At 43.8% G+C, this 18,255-nt stretch overlaps 1 protein-coding gene across 1 annotated transcript in view; it reads right to left on the bottom strand.

The window, feature by feature from the left end:
* Positions 1–18,255, bottom strand: part of LOC119445296 (proline dehydrogenase 1, mitochondrial-like) — a 114,955-nt gene that overhangs the window by 3,736 nt on the left and 92,964 nt on the right. Inside the window, 5 exon segments of the mRNA XM_037709610.2 lie at positions 2,229–2,317; positions 7,865–8,070; positions 8,072–8,296; positions 12,102–12,201; positions 13,990–14,064. Of these exon segments, the coding sequence (XP_037565538.1) occupies positions 2,229–2,317; positions 7,865–8,070; positions 8,072–8,296; positions 12,102–12,201; positions 13,990–14,064 (695 nt within the window).

The following is an 18,255-nucleotide window of genomic DNA, read 5'->3' as shown; positions in this document are numbered from 1 at the left end:
TTTGCTTTGATTAAGGCTGTCTGCCTTGACATTTAAGTGCACTGCTTGTCTTCAATTGAATTCTTGCTTGTCATGTTGTATTTTGCTGGTGCATAAATTATCTGCATTCATGCTTTTATTTAGACCTAGTTAGTGTTGTGATAGTAACCTACTTCTTCATAAAAAATTAATTGTTTGTCCAGGTACAGTCCGTGCCTTAGGAATGTTCATCTTTATGAGGGATAGAGCAAAAACAGGAAAGAATAAGCGAAGGTATGTACACACACAAAGCCCTAATCTCTTAGCAACAGAAGGATTTATATTCCACTGCATGTGAAATTCCAGATGCAAATGCTTTGCTAACTTGCCCAAATTTCAACACTGGCAAAGCATGTCTGAATTTTTTAGGTGTTTTTACTCCTACTCCAACGTAAGCATTGGTTTACTTTTGGCCAGTGATTGCTTTCACTAAAGTACCACTGTTAATGTGTTATCGCTCTCGTACAAGTTATGCTTGCTGTACTGGACCATTCATGAACATTGTCATCACTTTAGTGGCAGGGATGGGCCCATTCTAATCAGGCTTATGCATGTTGCAAATGCCATAGTGCATTCTTAATGCTACTTAGGTGTCATTGAGTGTTCTGGAATGCAAAATGACAGATGTATAAATAGCAGAAGGGCTCAAACAGTATGATTTCATTCAATGATCACCAAATGTGCTCATCACTATCGCTGTCCTCTTAAATGTAGCTTTGCTTTCTCGACACAAGTGTGTTTAATAAACAGCTCTGGTCTTCTTGTTCAACTTTTTGAACAATGTTTCTGCTTGTAGACAGTCGTATGACCTCAATATTGAAATCCAAGTTCAAAATTAAAGAATGATGCCAGTGGGATAAGCAGAGGATGCATACTGTCGCGTAGTGTTGACGTTGGAGAATTACACACTGCCACAAGTATGGATTAAGAATCTAACACTTTATTGGACTAGCTCATGCACAGGAAGAGAAGCAACACTCAAATCACAATGTTAACAGTGCGTACAGTTGTCGGTTGTTGAATATAATCCAACAGGTCGAGTTCATCGGCTATTTATACACGTCTCACCATATATTCCAGAGTAATCGCTAGAATTCACATACGTTTGAGAGTGTACTACAACACTATTTGCAACATGCACCGAATCTGGTCAGACATGCCTCCTTTGTTGCAGAATAGGTGACACCTCCTTCACAACAGAATTGATGACAACATTAAAGAAATTTTCAAAACAGTAGGCGCACCCGGCGCTGAGATAACTAAAGTAGAACTTCATTGACATGATCCCATTACGTACGATTTCCCGGCACCAACATTTGTAATCGAAACACAAGAAATGACCCAATACAGTTGCGTTTATATTTTACTAGGTCATATGTTCCCGGAAAACATGATCATTTGGCACCAACGTTCAGTAGATCACCAAAGTGTGATCCTATGATACATTTTCTGGCTGCTAGATCTGATGTAAACTAGAAAAGGCACAAGACACGCACAATTGAGAACAGTAGATGCCCGCCGCAGCAGCTTCCCTGCAATACTCGCCTGCCTGTCTCACGTAAAAACGCTGGTGCGCCCCAAGTTTCTAATTCCAGTACCAGCAAATCTCCTCCCAGATCGTCACACAATGCATTCATAGCTATCGCCGCCAACCTTATTGCGTAGGCAGCGCATTCCAGTGCTGCCCACCAGCTCAATTTCGTTTATATTTCCCGTCGCAATCTTAAAATGCTATGAAATTGGGAAACGACAACGTGCATCTCGGGTTGCTTGGGCCTTACCAGCATGACCCGTATCCGTGTCTCGTGTCGCAATGATTCGATTCACGCTGAGTGGACACGTTAAACCTTCCCACCAAAATGCCCCGCTCAAAGAAGCTGCCGACGCAGGCTGATTTTGAGGAGCGCAAACGTAAGCTTGCCTAAGCCGTAAAAACAACAACGCGCATCTGGAGTCGATCGAGCCGTACCAGCTCGGTGTCTCGTGCTGCAACGATTCGTGCAACGGTTCGCAATCGGTAGATGTCTACTACAGTTAAGTCTGTCAATTTTTTTACTGGCTTCCAATCATAAGTTTTGTTGGTTAATAAGTTTTTTATCGCAATTTTGTTTTTCAAAAACGTATGAACGAGGTTCTACTGCACTTCATAACGGTGCAATGAAAATGAACACTATGAAGAAAGTAAAAGAATTAGGCATTGCAATACTTACCCAGAGGGAAGCTGACCTGGTCGCACATTCCCAACAGCTGGCCAAAGCAGACTACTCTGTCATCCGGTCGGATGCCCAGCTCCTGCATCCTGCATAGCATGCCATCCGGATAGAACAATCAGGCACTGCGGACAAATGTACACTAGTGTGTGAGCAGGCTAAGGAGCTGCCTTGATTAATTACCCAACAGTCAAACCTTGATATAACGAATTATATAAAACGAAAAAAGTCACAGTTTCGCCCGAAAGGCAAAGCATCGATTGCTATAGTAAATTAGTAGACATCTATACGAAGTAAGCATGGTAGTTTTATCGGTCGCATAAACTTGTAAACATTCACTGACTAATTAAATTAACAAGCATGGTGTCACGCGTGCACAAGTAAACATGAACCCATCTCACTCGATGACTGCGGAAACTCACTGGAAAAACGCTAGAGTGAGGAAGCGCGACAGCAGCAGCGAGTGAATTGACCTTCATGCTGCCTCTCACTTCCTTTCCTCCACCAGGTGCCTTGCGCGTGACGGAAGGCGGTGTGCTTCCTCCCCACTTTCTTCCCTTGCGCAGGCAATATTGAGCTGCCATTGTCGGTTCACCCTCGTACGCTTTCACTTGCACATACAGCATACGGTGCGCGGCGACAATGACATCACCCTCGTACTTTACCAGAACATCACGGCGACACCGACAATGATGACAGAAATGCGCCTAGAGTTTCCATATAATTGCTATCACAATATTAAATATAAAATGCTGCTCACCAATATCAGCTTATGTGAGTATATGCTTAAAATAATTATGCCTATGGTTTTTTATGCTGTTTGTAGCTTTACTGACAAGGGGTAACATGTTGTGATATGTGGGCTCGCTGCTTTTGTTCATGTTCTTTTGAATATTGGCAAATTGTAATTTTGTAACTATGTGGTGCTATGTCTTTGTTTTTCTCTCTCTCTCTCTTCACATGCATGGATTCAATTATGTTGTTCCAAAGCCTATTATCTATTCAATTGCGCCTCCTGTACGAGCCTGAAAAAGGCTTACAGTAAGCGTAAATAAAATTTTTTAATGCTTATAATAAATATGGGTTATAACAAACATAATTGTGTGTCCGGTGTAACTTCGTAATAACAAGGTTCTGCTGTATGTAATTAATTCAGCAGCAATTTAGCGTGGGTCAGTTGGTTTGACATAGCTTCAGAATTTACAAGATAAAAAACACGGACAAGAAGACACATTGCTGCACAAAGGCGGCAACTTGAAACTGTGATTTAGTTCTGGTAAAATCTTGCAGACACACATGCGTGTCAAGCCTGCAATGTCAGTCATATGCCAATATTACACGAAAGCATCTCCTAGTATTTAATGTCAGATCCTTTCCTTGGCTCGTGTATTGTAAAATATGAGCGACCTATCATATAAAGGAAGCATGCAGCAAGTGTATCAGCATGCTGGGCGGCATGGGTTGTGCGCATTTGAAACCATGACGTGATTGAAAGACATCAAACTTAACAAAAAGAAATGCTTTATAAAATAATGTAAGCAGTGTGACAAGCATGCACAGAGGAATGAAACAGATGTGTACAATGGTCCAATACAGTAGTGCTGGCACATGTGAGCAAGGAATGCATCAAGCACTCAAGCAGAGCCAGCTATCACGAGCTGAAATCACTGTGATGGAGCATTATGCAACAAAACTTATTATAATTGCAACTGAAAGTGTAAAGTGTTCTGTAAACTACCTTTAGGCATTCACTTAAAACACAGTGGGAGCGACAATATGTTAACAATGAGCTATGACACAACCAACACAGCATAACAAGACATCACATGGACGTGAAACTTTGTGCTGCTTGCAGAAATTTTACTGGTCGCCCGGAAGTCCGCATGGCGGGCCAGCTGTTTCCACATTAATGCGTAACAACAGCAACCAGCGCGTCCGCCTCGGTCCAAATTCGCTCTTGCTACCTGCTCTCCTCCGTAACAGCAAGAAATAAATGATAAAATCAGCTTTAGCTTCATCTCATTTCACACCGAGTACAAAGCGTTCGAGACAGCCCGCGCACCACAGTATTGGCGACCATACAGCCATGAAAGTGGTGTGATTCCTAGCCATCAGATGACATCGTATCATTTACCACAGGTGGCATGGAGTGCAATTTTACTGGCGATGACAGCACATTTAAGCTAGATCTAGTACCCTCTGGTTAAAGCGATGGCCTCGTGGTAGTTTGATTTTTTTTTTACGGCCATGCGATTGTTTTCAGACAACAATGAAAGTCTGTCACTACATTTTTTGTTTTTTCCCTCGATGCCGCAATCACGTATATAGTTCTCCCACAGCGAGACGCAACAGTACAACAAGGTCCGTCTATCACGTCGCTTGAATATCACGTGCATGTGGTTGCCTCTTTATTATGAACTTCGCGAGCCAGGAAAACCAAGAGCCACATTACTTAATACAGACACTACCAAAACATAAGTGCGTGGGCCGTGCAGAATCGAGTGAAAACCTTTTGACCACCTGCCGCATCATTGTCAAGAGTAACGTCAATGAGTTCTTGTTTTCTAAGAGCCAAATAGAAGTAGACAAGTAGCATTTTCTTCTGTGCTATAATGGGATGCAATCATCTTTTTATTATCATTGGTTGAGTACAAGTGACAGAATTATAATGACGAGTTGCTATGTCATCAGGCTAGTCAGGGATGTCCAGATGGAGTCTCAAATGTTGTGCTACATTTACCTCAATTTCTCAGTAAAGCACTGTTATGGACAATATTAATGCCTTAGACGCACTCGAGCATCAATCCATCCTTTAGCTTGACTTAATATTTGCCTTTAGTGCCCCTTAAAAGCAAACCACACTGTACACAACCTACCATTAGTGTCATGAATGGTGTGTGTGATGTGAATGTAGTACCATTCATGCCTCACCACAGTCCATGTTTGCACTAGATCCAAATACTGGCAGCCAGTCATGAGCAGTAGAGGAGCAATGCATCAGGTAAAGCTATGCAACGCTGCTAACCTGTGTTAACCAGATGAGACGTAAGAAAAGCACAGTATGAACACTGTATGGTAACTCACCCTTTGCTTTTCTCCCTATGTTGTGTAAATCTCGATGATACGATCACGGCTAATAAGAATTTTCGGATGATACGAATTTTTCCGTGGTCCCGGCCGAGCCCCATTACTTTGCAACGTGCTAGAGTACGGTTGTTACAAATAGATTTTCGACCCGCGTTGGTTGATACGAATAAACGCCGCCCCACCGACAGCCGCGAAAGAATGGCGCGAAGTCACGCGCTTTCTCCCTTGCTCTTTTGGTTCGGAGGCGCGGACGCGACGCCGGACAGCACAGAGGCCGCGACTGGGCGCGAAGAGTTTGAAGCGGTGGCGCTTTTGTTGCTTTTGTGCTTTTCCTCCTTTTCTGCGTGCCGTCGGCCAGACGGAGTGACTGCTGTGCTTCGGGCCGCATTCTTTGTGTTTGCGCTATTTTGCCTAGTCGCAGCGAGCTATGTCGACCAAGATACTATCTCTGCTGATTCGCGCAGCGGTACGCCGAGGCGCGGGAGCCTCCATTGGCGCGTCTTCCGTCGACTGCGTTATCGGTGCCGATGGCACAGGACGATTGTCGGTTTTGCTGCTGGATTCACACGGTGCAAGACAGCGTGGCATGTAATCCACGGTGCAAGGTAGCGCGGCACGTTCAGTCGGGTGCTCCTCCGTTTCTCCCGTTAATCGCCATATTTTTCTTATCGTAGGAGGCTTGCGCTTCCGTATTCCGAAGCCGTGCTTTGTCCAAAATTTCTTCTCCAACGAGCGACGATCCATCACTAACCTGGGAGCTCTCAGTAATCCGAATTCCGCGTGTCAAGTGAAGACACCGGCGTGGTTTACGAAGCAGACAACTGCGGTTGCCATCTTGCCCCTGCCACAGCAGCAACCAATGGAGAGACGCCTTTCAGCACGGCAGCCAATCGGAGGCCCGCTTTCATCGGAGGGCCCGTTTGACTACCTGTCGCAGACCCGCGCTTCTTTTGAGTTAGCGCGTTTGTTATAAGATGGCGACGACGAACGAATTGAGAAGCGGAACGGCGAAACTTTGAGCTTTCGAACGATACCAAGATGGCGGCGCTCGGTGGCGGGAAATACGAGATATGTCTCCGTGAATTGTGGTGATCTGGCGCGATTTAAAGCTGTTTTCTCGCCCTGCGCACTTACGAATAAATCTTTTTCGGCCACTTTTAGTGCGTTTTCAGCCAAACCATTTTGATACAGCGTAGATTAGGCGTTGCAGATACCGAAACGCGTGGTTTTCAAAAATCAATTTTTCTCGCGATTTTCGCGATCTGATCCCCTCATCCCCCCATAATTTAGTTAGTTTTAATTGTGTTTCGATGATGCAAATTTCGGCTAATACGAATATTTTTCATGACCCCGTGAGATTCGTATCATCGAGATTCCACTGTATTCTGTCTGTTCAGCGCCACTTAACAATGTCACATAATTCAAATGACCAACTAGCCCAGCTTTCCTGTTTAATTCACCTTCGTGATGCATCGCATACTATAAGTAGTCACTATCATACAATTGGCAATGTCTTAAATATTCTTAATAGTATTCGTATTTCTGTAAAAAAGGCATGGCAAAAAACACTTCCAAGCATGCTTCATCTACTTGATAGTGTTCAATAATTTCAGTAACTCAAAAGCTTAGTGCCATTTATTCTCATTCAAAAGTATTTTTTAAGTGTTCAGCTGAATGTATGTATGAGTTTCTGATGAATGACCAATGCCCTGACACACCAATGTCACTAATGCGTTCTTTTGGAATGTATTGCAAACTATTAGTCGCGAATCTGCTCTTTCCCAGTTTCAAATAAAGCGAGTGCACCTATAGTTGTCCTTTTCTTTTTTTGTGTGTTCTTATTATCTTTTTTGTTCTATTTTGACGGAGTGACAGCACCGATTGTAAATTCGTGCAGGTAAACCTACGTATTTGCTTTATATCTATGCTTACGTATGGCTCTGATGCGAAAAAACGGAGTGGAGTGCCTTTCAAGCGTTTCGTAAAAGAAAAGAAAGCAGCTTTCTGCCCTGCGTCCACTCTTTGCGATGGTTCAATCTCGTACCACAATCAGAAATTCCTCTGGAAACCAACAGCACAAATCAAACAAGGAATAAAGGAAGTAGAAGACAAATATGGCCTTTGATGTGCATCCTTTCACATGAGTCTGCACTTCCTTTGGTTGGTGCAATTTGTTTCCAAGCATGTTCAACCCATCCAGCTTGTCATTCTGATCACTGCAACGTGGGTCACGGGTGGGTCACAGCAGTTATTTTCTCAGTGTGGTTGTGTAAGGCTTTTCTGCAGTGCGCAAGCAAGATCTTTGCTAGAAATAAATGATGAGGAAAAATTCTTGGTGCTTCTGCTCTGACGTATTGTGGCACCATCTCTCAGCACGTTGAGAAAGTTTCAAAGGAGCACAAATCCTGAGTGACTCATCGGCGAGTCACGGCACACCAGACAAATGTGACAAGTAACCCACAGGAGGGTCAGAGCACAGAGAAATCGAGACGTCGAAAAATGCTGCTGCAGCGAACGTGTTAAATATGATATTAGAGTCAATGGCTCACTTGTTGACGGCGAAACGGATGGTGTCCTCATTGTGTGAGGCTACCATGATAGCGATGGAGCGCCGCTCCTTGCTTTCCACCACCTGTCGCAGGCACTCGGTGAGGGTGCGGTAGTACATGGCATTGGTGTCCTCGTACGTGGCATTGACGGGGTCCTCGTAGCCGAGGGTGCGCGCCCGCAGCCGCTCCTGCTCCAGGTAGGCACCAGCGCACCAGCTTGGCGCCAAAGAAGAATCCCTGACGTCGGGCGAGTTCGAGGTCGCGCACCACATGGTCGTACGTGGCGCGCAGGTAGCACTGGTATGTGTTGAACACTATGGCCTTCTCTTTGTTGTACTTGCGCATCAGCTCCATGGTGATGCGGCTAATGGCCGGCTGGAAGTAACTCTGCTCTGCGTCTATCATCACCCGCACGTCACGTGCCCGAGCCGCCTGCAACAACATTTCACATATACCTCATAAGGACTGACTGTGGGGCTAGTTCGTCTATCATAGTCAGTGGAAAACTTAGCAAAAAAAATTGGAGACAGACCCAAGGAACAGATGAGGACAAATGCTGCTACCAACTATTTATTATATAAACACCCCCACCGATATATAGCTCATTCAAGCACATGCATCACAGCACTTCTTCATGTGAAAACTGTGAAGGCATATCAGCAAGGGCTACTGTGTGTGTCAGATACAAGCGTTCAAGAACTCAAGCTCAGCCTTGCACATTGCAGTTGACACCTTGCTTATAGAGATAATGGAATACTTGTTAATAAAGAAAGCTTTTAAAGCCAACTCAGCCATGTTACTTGCAGACCTGCCTAAAATCTGGTTTCACTAAACTGAGCCTCGCATCCGCATGTCGTAATATGGGTGACCAAATGAGCTATACTTATCATCTTTCCATTTAGCTTTTAGAGCATGCTCCCCAATTTATTGCGCTAAGATTGCCAGCCAACATTCCACATATAATAAACAAAAGGCCCATATGACTGTGCACTTGCAGTACAAAGAATGGAAGGCTTCTCAAGAACGCGCAACAGATAGAAATCATCACAACAGCTTCTTAAACACTGCTTAAATGTCTGCACTTCGTAAAGGAAAGCATTGGTTGGTCTAAAACAAATGCAAAAGGCTGCATCACAGACAGACTTGTGCAGAAACAGCACCAGATGCGATTAAAGCCGCACTGATCCTGGATTAATGATTCAAAAGAGTCTGCTAGGTTATTGGTGCCAGGGTGGTAATCACTACAACATCATTCATTCTCATAGGAAAGCTTTTAAACCACGAGTTTCAAGGGCTGCGAGTAAACTGCCTTGCAAGAACTGTGCAAACTTTCCTTATCACTGAACCTTCTCAATGAGGAGCCCCCCCCCCCCCCCAGTTTAATTTTTCACATCCACTAGCACGACTAAAGCTGTGCAGATAAGTAAAAAAGGGACATGTTCTTCAAACGCCATCACACTCATTCCAATGTCCCCTGGTAAAATTACAACTGTTCTGTTCTACTCGGCAAACAACAGCAGAGATGAGAACTGTTTTTCAAGCAGGCCTTCTAGTGAGGTGTTCAGCCACGGCTACAAAAGAAGGGCACGCACTGTTTGGCACGTTGCCCATTACTCAATTGTGTTTCCTGTGTTGCGCACAAGATATGTAGTTCTATACTTAAAATACAGTAACGAAGCGTTGTGCCAGCACTTCGGTAGTATTAAACGATGCAAGTTTCACTCACTTTCGGTGAACTACTGCCCGACTTGGCATCCTTCTCCACTCAAGAGACGTATAGATAAAACTTGAGATCATGGCATTGTGGTCGGTCAATACCCAATGTAGTCCTCATCCCATGACACATATCGTTATATGATCACACTTGGGAATCGATGAGGCAGACAGTCTGAACTTTGAAGCAGGGCTACTTTCTGAGTTTGAAGAAGCCTTTGTCAAAATTAAAATATCGGACTTCGTCATGCGTGGTTTGCAATGATATAAAGGCCAGCAGTTATGAGAGATTTCAAAGCGTTCTGTTTCCTTACACCTGCTCTTGACTGATGCTACGACTGTTTTGAAAACTACACAGATGTTTGTTTAGGATGGGCTCTCTAGCACCAAACTGTACCAACAAAGACCATCTTGACACTGGCGGGGACGAGGCGGGAGGAGCGTTGATGATGATCATATATGGGGTTTAATGGCGCAAGGGCCAATAATGGCCAAAGAGCGCCAGGCCAGTGTTAATGAGTTTAAATTGAAGCGATGGATTACGAGTGGTGGATATGACGTGGCTGTAAAGGGGCCTAAAAATAGTCGCTGTAAAGTGCATAAAATGTACAGGTAATAAGATTATGGGAATGACTAATGGCGTGTGCTATGAGCATTAAATATGCATTGCAAATAAATGTTAGTATTTGCAAAATATGTCCAATGTGAAAATTGGCATGAAGCACTATTGCCTCAACAGAGCCCTTGAACATAAAGACCTGGAGGCATGTGCTATACTAAACACTATCGCAACAGCATCCTCTGGCAGGAGGATGTGCTACGAATATCTAGGGCTAATTACATGTAGTACCACGTCATTCAGGAAACCTAGGACTGCTTTGGTATTAAAAAGCGGTTCTTTGCCAAGAAACATACTGGGATGGAGGGGGATATGGTAGCGGTATGCAAGAGGAAAATATTTCCTTCTCTCTGTTTCGGCTTCCCGGCACTCCAGGAGGACATGGAGGACGGTCAGCTTCTCACCACATCGACCACAGGTTGGAGGCTCGTTACCAGTCAACAGAAAATTGCGAGTTCCATATGTGTGTCCTATTCCGAGACGGCAGAATAGGACATCAGTTCGTCATGTTTTAGTTGTACAGGGCCAGAAACCTAACTGTGGCTTAATCAAGTGGAGCTTATTATTTGTTTCACTGTCCCACATGTGTTGGCAGTGGCTTCGCAGTTTCGTTCGCAAAAAAGGCTTGAGATCTGTGGCGGGAATAGCACTGCTAAGATTGGTAGCTTGAGATGTAATTATGTAAAATGTAAGGAGCGTTTGCTAGGCACAAATTCTCCCCGCCAGTCTCTGTCATTGTCCTCATGAATGGTTTTGTTTGCCCAAACTGTGGCCGTTCCCCAATCCCCCCCCCCCCCCTTGCATGTTTTCTCTATTTTTCTCTCCGAAAGCAGCATGCACCTTGTGCCCATTTGGTGACATGAGTGTCCTATGATGAGACAGGCGAAAAAATTGAGGTAGCAATCATCCCCAATGACCCCCCCGCCTCCAGACTTGGGACCGCCACTAGAGGAAACATATGTTCAAAGTAGTGATAAGCAGCGAAGATGGCAAAAAGGTTGTTACATAAGCAGTTGAGGAGGTCTCACAAAACTATGCAGCCACACAATTAATTCACCGACACTGGGTCGATCAGCAAAGCCGCCCTTTGCTGCAAAATCTCCTTTTTAGAGAATGCTTTCAAACACTGAATTAAGAGGTGCTTTCCTTTATGCTACTAGTCACATGCCCGGATGCACACACGCTCACACAAAAAAAGAAGAGCTTTTGTAATGTACTATTGACCAAAAAAGGTTACAGACCAAGGGATCTGACAAAAAGCTGAATATCTCCGCAGCCTCAAATCGCAGCCTGGTATTCGCATTTCCAGCCTCTACTGGCATATGCTAACAACATTGTGATCGATGTACGGTTTTACTGGCTACTTTTAAAGACTGCTCAGATATTTAGCATTTTCTGAGATCCCGAGGTGCGTAAACATTTTTGGTTGATAGTACATGCAAATACAGCAATAACTGTGCTTCTATCTTCTAAAACAGCATCAAGCCACTGCTTCCATGGGAAGCCTGCACTCACAACACATGCCCTCACCACGGGCAATAATAGCTACTGGTCATTAACCCCAACACCCAGTACAGTATGCAACAGTAGCACATGTACACTATGCCAGTGGCGCACCGACGGGGGGGGGGGGGGGGGGGGGATTCGGGGATTGTAACCCCCCCCTGAGGCCGACTTAATTCCCCCTTTTGTTTAACCCCTTTTCTTTCCTTACGCATTTGAGTACTGCAACTATAGATGTAAGACGCGCAATCGTCTGCACACTCGCAAAACGCGCATTTTTTTTTACAATTTCCCGTGAAGAAATCGAAATTAGTGCTGTTTAGATGGTATTGGCAAACTGTCAACCCTCCCCCGGCAGAGATCCTGGGTGCGCTACTGCACTATGCAGAACGGCGTACTCACCCTGGCAATGGTGTGCACCCGGCGCATCATGTTGCGGAACATTTCCTCTTCTTCCTCGGTCAGGGCTGAAATGATCGGTTCCATGCGCCCCGTCTGCAGCGTGACACAAAGAAAAATAAGAAATGGGTGGGGAGAAAAGAAAGAATCGAGTAGCTGATTGGTCGATGTGAATCATAACAGCAGTACCAGAGCGGTGCCATTGAAAAAAAGAACAATAGCGGTTTCCTTTTGTCCCCTTTTCTCTACATTCTTGCAGCCACTGTCTACGCTAAGGTGTTGGCTGAGTAATAGGATGGAGAGAGGCAGGCTTAGTTAGTTGAAATTCTCCACAAGTGCTTTAAAGTGAAACAAGGACACAGTGGCAGATTGTTAATTTTGCTTTGCTCTGCGTGTGCAATGACAGTAGACTCCCATAAAGACGAACCTGGTTAAGCCAAATTCCAAATATGAGGAACAACGTATGAACGTTGGTTTCTCATAGACCCAATACAAAAAAAAAGTTCAGTTAACATGAACTGCAAATTTAGTAAAGTCAAAATTTCACAGCTGCCAATGATGCCTGCTCCTCGCCTCAGTGGATATTGGTAGATCCAGAGTAGCTAGGCGACACAAGAAGCAAATGGCGTTTCTGTAAACAAAGACAATTATGGAAAAGCCTGCAGGGCTGACATTATATTGAGCAGAACCGCACTGAGCAGGTCTTCGAGATGCCTTTCTGCAGGCTGGTAATGTTGGTGAGCACACTACCCAGTAGCCACAAGAACCAGCAGTGTGAACCAGTAACTTCCTGACTACTTTGGTCAATTTTATCAATGTATGAGGGCACTGAAGAATGTCTGAGCAAGCTAGGTGAAGTGTCAGCATTTGTGACAGTGCATATTTTGACGAGTGCCTGCAAGCAACAATTAGTCTAGAGCTTTAATAAGTATGCACAAAGCAATACTTTGTATCATGCAAATAAAATAAATGTCACCTTCCACATCTGCCATTTCATTTTAATGCTGTTTCATTCGCTGTTTTGTGTTATGAATATTGGGGTGCACCAGGAATAATTGACTTTTAGCCTTGTGGATCAATTTCACTAAGATGAACTTCTGATAAGACAAACATATTTTCACATACCTTCGAGTTTGTCTTCACAGGAGTCAACTGAATTTGCAATTGGTGCATACTGAATGCTGTGCAAATAAAAGCACCAAGTATACATCACTCTTCCAACTAAACCACTAGCTCGTTTACATTCTAATTTTCCACAGAGGTGGCATTTCATGCTGTGCACAGCTTCGAGTACATTTTGGTGTGTTACTTGCTTGTTTTGTCCAGAATAAGCAAAAAATGTGCATTGTCTGTGGCGATGCCTGACAAAAAGTTTTTTATTTAATTTAAGAATGGCACCATCTCACGTTGTAATGGCAAAACAAGGCATATGTCATAATTCAGCCTCACAATGACAGATGGCGCCACTGTTCATTTCCCACAAAGGTGCCAAAATAGTTTCTCCCAGTTCTCATTGGCTTTCAGCCAATACAGACAAATCAGGGTCATTTTTACAAGTGTGACGCAGACCATGTTTTGACACAGACCATGTTTTGCCTAGCAGAACATGGCAAGCAGGCATTTTGGCATGCATTATGCAGCGAGCATTTTGGCGAGCATGCGCGAGGAAAAGATTGGCATCTATATCAAATACATGTTGCAATAAAAAAAAAAACGTCAGTCAATAGCCAGCCCATGGTCCTGTCATTTCATGTTTTTCTTTCGTATTTTAAGCTGTAATAACTATGAATCAATACCAACTTGTCCGATGCACCATTCTTCTAGTGCCAACCCCCAAATGATACCCCCCACCTTGCAGAATAAACCACATGAAGGGAACTCACCTTAAGATTGGGGCACCTTGAACAAGTCCGAGATGAAGTAGTTGGTGTCTACCAGGCCACTCCACGAGAAGATGTTCATCAACCTAGAGGAGAGTGGAACGGCGAGCTCTGTCATGCTTGCTCAAATGCACAGCTCTGAGGATCACACTCAATGTGGCACTACTGTGAATTTGAATAAATTATAACCATTTCATCAAAGCCATGGCCATTTACACAACTATGCGTCCTCCTCCAATGACCTTGCCTTTACCAGGAGAATCAAGTCGCTCTAGGTTCTGCGATACGAAACTTGAAATGCTAGTTAAAATCTGTTTATGGAACAGCTCGCCCATGTGCACATCTGTTGAGATCTGAATACGTCACCATGGCGGTGTTATTTTCAATGAAGATTCGAATGCTACAAACTGGGCACCTATTACTTAATAAGAGAACATCTCTATCTCTATCCTATGACATGGATGCTGGGTACTGACCTCTGAAGGCACGAACAGGCTTTACGAGAAATGACAGAAGTACAGTAATAACGAAAGGGCTGTAAAGTGCCTTTTCGGAAGAAAGAGCAGGCTTCGTCAGCAGACAAGCCTTGAGACAGAGACACAATGCATCAGCTCGTATTCAGATTTTCTTTTTTTTTCTTTCTCATGCACCACATTCTGCGTGGCACACGCGCTCCTCAGAACCTCTTTCACGTTTGCGTCCGTGCACTGCCCCGTGTAGCAGATGACGCTACCACAATACTTGAAACAGGCGTTTCAACAAGGGTCAAATGATTGAATGATTCAGACACCTTCAGATATGGTCATCTGGTGCATAGCATGCAGAAAGATGTTGCTACTTCCATTAGCAAAAAAATTGGGCAGCTGGCCCAGTCTTGCTTTCCTTTGTAATGGATTGTACCAAAAGTAATGCAAAAGTTTGCAAAACTTTTTTTTGTTAACTGCCATATGTATTTCATATTCTACGTGTTTGTAGAGTCAAATTCTTCCATAATATCCTATAATAGCCCTTCTATTTTATTGCAGGTAACTAATGAATTACAAGCAGAAGAAAACAGCTGTCATTCAGTTTTTGACAAAGGAGGGGTGCAGGCTGTCTGACATTCACAGAAGGCTACTGAATGTGTACAGAGATGACACCATTAACAAGAGTAATGTGCAGAGAGGGATGAAAAAGTTTAAAGAAGGGGAAATGAGCATGAAAAACAAATGAAACTGTGGGAGACCATCAACCGTGACCAGTGACTTGAATCTTCAGCGAGTGGATGAATTGATTCATGCACACCTGAATTTTTTCAAAGAGCATTTGAGCATGTGATTAAATCTTGGCGCAAATACACCTCATGCGATGGAGACTACATTATGTACTAACGCTGCATTGAGAAAGAGTTGCTCTACAAGCATTTAAATCTTGAACAACATATGTCAATTATTAAAACATTATGTTCACTTTTACATTACTTTTGGTACAACCCTCGTATTTTGACAATGTTGAATCATGGCTAATGCAACAGCTGTTGCATTAGCCATCTTACCATCTTAAAAATGTCTTCCATTAAGATGTTTAGGATACATGCAATACATTAGAAAAATGCAGAAACAGCGCAACACAGGATAAGCAAAGAGCACAGGGCAGGGCGCTGACTAACAACCAAATCCTTTATTTCCAGAAAATATCGTTGTTTTCTTAACCTGTGTTCCTCAACATCGTTACAATATAAAGACATCATTGAAGGTCTCACAAAAGAAAGACAAAGAAAGATAAGCGTTAGCCACGAACATAAACCAGTTCTTTCGTTGACAACGTGAGAGGTGCAGAACTGACGCATGCGTCAGTTCTGCGTACCTCACGCTGTCAACAAAAGAACTGGATTATCTTTGTGGCTAACGCTTATCCTTCTTATCCTTATTTTTCTTTCTCTTTTTCTTTCTTTTGTGAGACCTTCAATGATGTCTTTATATGCCACTTCTGGAAATAAAGGATTTGGTTGTTAGTCAGCGCCCTGCCCTATGCTCTTTGCTTATCCTGTGTTGCGCTGTTTCTGCATTTTTCTAATGATGAACCAACCAGCCCCTTTGAGCACGCTGTTAATGCAATACATGTTCGCTGCATCAATGTTGGTGCATGCTTTCTGTGAATAATAGGAGTTCCCATAGGAGATCCCAGAGTGTACCCTATAGGTACCCTATGTAGTACACTCATTGTGCAGTAAGCGCAGAAGGCAAGCACTGCTCATAGCCACACTTAATCACTACGTGAGGCATCCCCAACACACAGTGCAAATAAATTGCAACAACGGTGGGTTTGGGCGAATAAAGCAAACCAACGGCATACACGTGAGACAATATTTATTGCTCCGACAACATGAACCAGCCTTAAGCTAGGGGCATCCTCTCCATAAATGACGAAAGTGAAGGGGTCGGCTCACCTCTCGTCGCGCATGGTTGGGAGATGAGCTCGTTCGCGGGGGCAGGGGCAAGAAATCCATCAGAGAGAACCGACAGCAAGCGAAGTGCATCCCTGTTTGAGTCTCATATCCTTCATTCAGCAAGAGGCCCATCTTCCACACCGAGGGGACAGGTACTGCCCTCTTTCCCGTGAACCTGGTGTAGACGCGCGCCATCGTGTCGCGAAACAACGCCGGGAAACTGGGAAAGGGAGGTGCATCCTCTCCACATTCCCACAGGCATCCTGTGTACGTCGCGTGGTGCGATCGTACACTGACCCGGCTCTTTTAGGCAATGGGCCATGCATGCAACCCTGCAACCTCAGCTTCGCTATTATTCAGTTACGCTGCTAAAACTTTAGCCTTGAGTTCTTAAAACACGAAAAAAGTTTTCACCGTATATGAAAATGAATATGTGTATAGTTCTAGCAATTTCCACCTATGGTGATTTTCCTCCTTTGTTGACCAGGGGGAAAAGACAGCCAGGAGGTTAGCTCAGCAGAGGAGAAAGACAAACTCTTCCTAAAGGAACATCCACAAGGCAGATGTGGATGCAGACTGATCAGCAATATGACACCAAATATGCAAACTATCTCAATGTTAGTCCAATCAACTTGGGTTCACAGTTCTGCCACAAGGGTGGCTGAAGTGGTAAGCATACAAACCAGCAGTACTGAAGCAGAGTCTCAGTTCTAGTCAGAGAGAGTTGCATAGTTTCAGTTTTCTGATGAGGTGACGGTGGAATGCAAATCAGACGCCAGTGAATGTTTACTACTACTAGTCCTTCCTTCACTGTGCCAATGCTGTATAGGCAGAGGGCACGAGGAATCATCCCAATGCAAGAGCACAGATTACACCAAAGGTGAAACGAGTCATCACTTTTTTAGGAGCACCAAACAGCCCAGATGAATTGAAGATAAGGGAAGAAATACTGCACAGACCAGACAGACAAAAAATTCAAAGCAATCACACAGGTTTCTGATCTACTGTTTGATCAAAGGGACATAGTAAATAGCTATTATCATGTCGTTAAAGAAAGAAGCACGCTTAAACACAAGGGACATTGGACACATTTGTGGCTACCATAAGAGCCGAACAGCCTTGCTTCATGACAGAAATTCTCGACTAACTGCAGTATCCTGTATTATAGAAACATGGCATGATCTAAAGCAGTGGCCCATTCTGACTAACAAGTCAGTCATGAAGAACCAAATGATTTCAAACCAAGCCAAGTTATTGCTGCTTTTTTTTTTTTTTAATGCAATTAGCATTCTTTCGATACTTCACTCATTTTCCGGTATCTATATATGTCCTGGGGGGGTATTCTCTAAGAGTCCACCTAGTGGACTGTCCATTATGGCTGTCGCCGATTGGCTCTAGTTGCATGAGCGAGAAGGAGCAGACAATACCCCCCCCCCTTTGATCTAACTGTACTCCTTTCACGCCAACTTGAGTCACTGGGTATGTTCCAGTGGGTATGTGCCGCTCATCATAATAACTATCATAACTTACAAAACATATCATCACCGATTAAATACCCATAATAAGATATATTGCTAATCTGTTTTCATTGAAATTAATAAAAAAATCTTGTACTTGTAAAAAACAAAAATCGCATTAACGTTGCCAATCATACCCAAAGGACAGATTAGCCAACAATGTATTTTTTTTACGGCACTTAGGAGTAGCTTCCATAAACACATGAACATGGTAGTGTGAAAAGATTAACTAGAAGCCAGACAGTGCTCAGAAAAACTACAGAACACAAAATATTTGCTGATGCAAAGATGCAGCTGTGAATCATGCCCATGCGTCACCCATGTGCTGGCTC

This window comes from Dermacentor silvarum, chromosome 3 (assembly GCF_013339745.2).
Source record: "Dermacentor silvarum isolate Dsil-2018 chromosome 3, BIME_Dsil_1.4, whole genome shotgun sequence".
NCBI classification, from domain to species: Eukaryota; Metazoa; Arthropoda; class Arachnida; order Ixodida; family Ixodidae; genus Dermacentor; species Dermacentor silvarum.
This window is presented reverse-complemented; position numbering and strand designations above follow the sequence as displayed.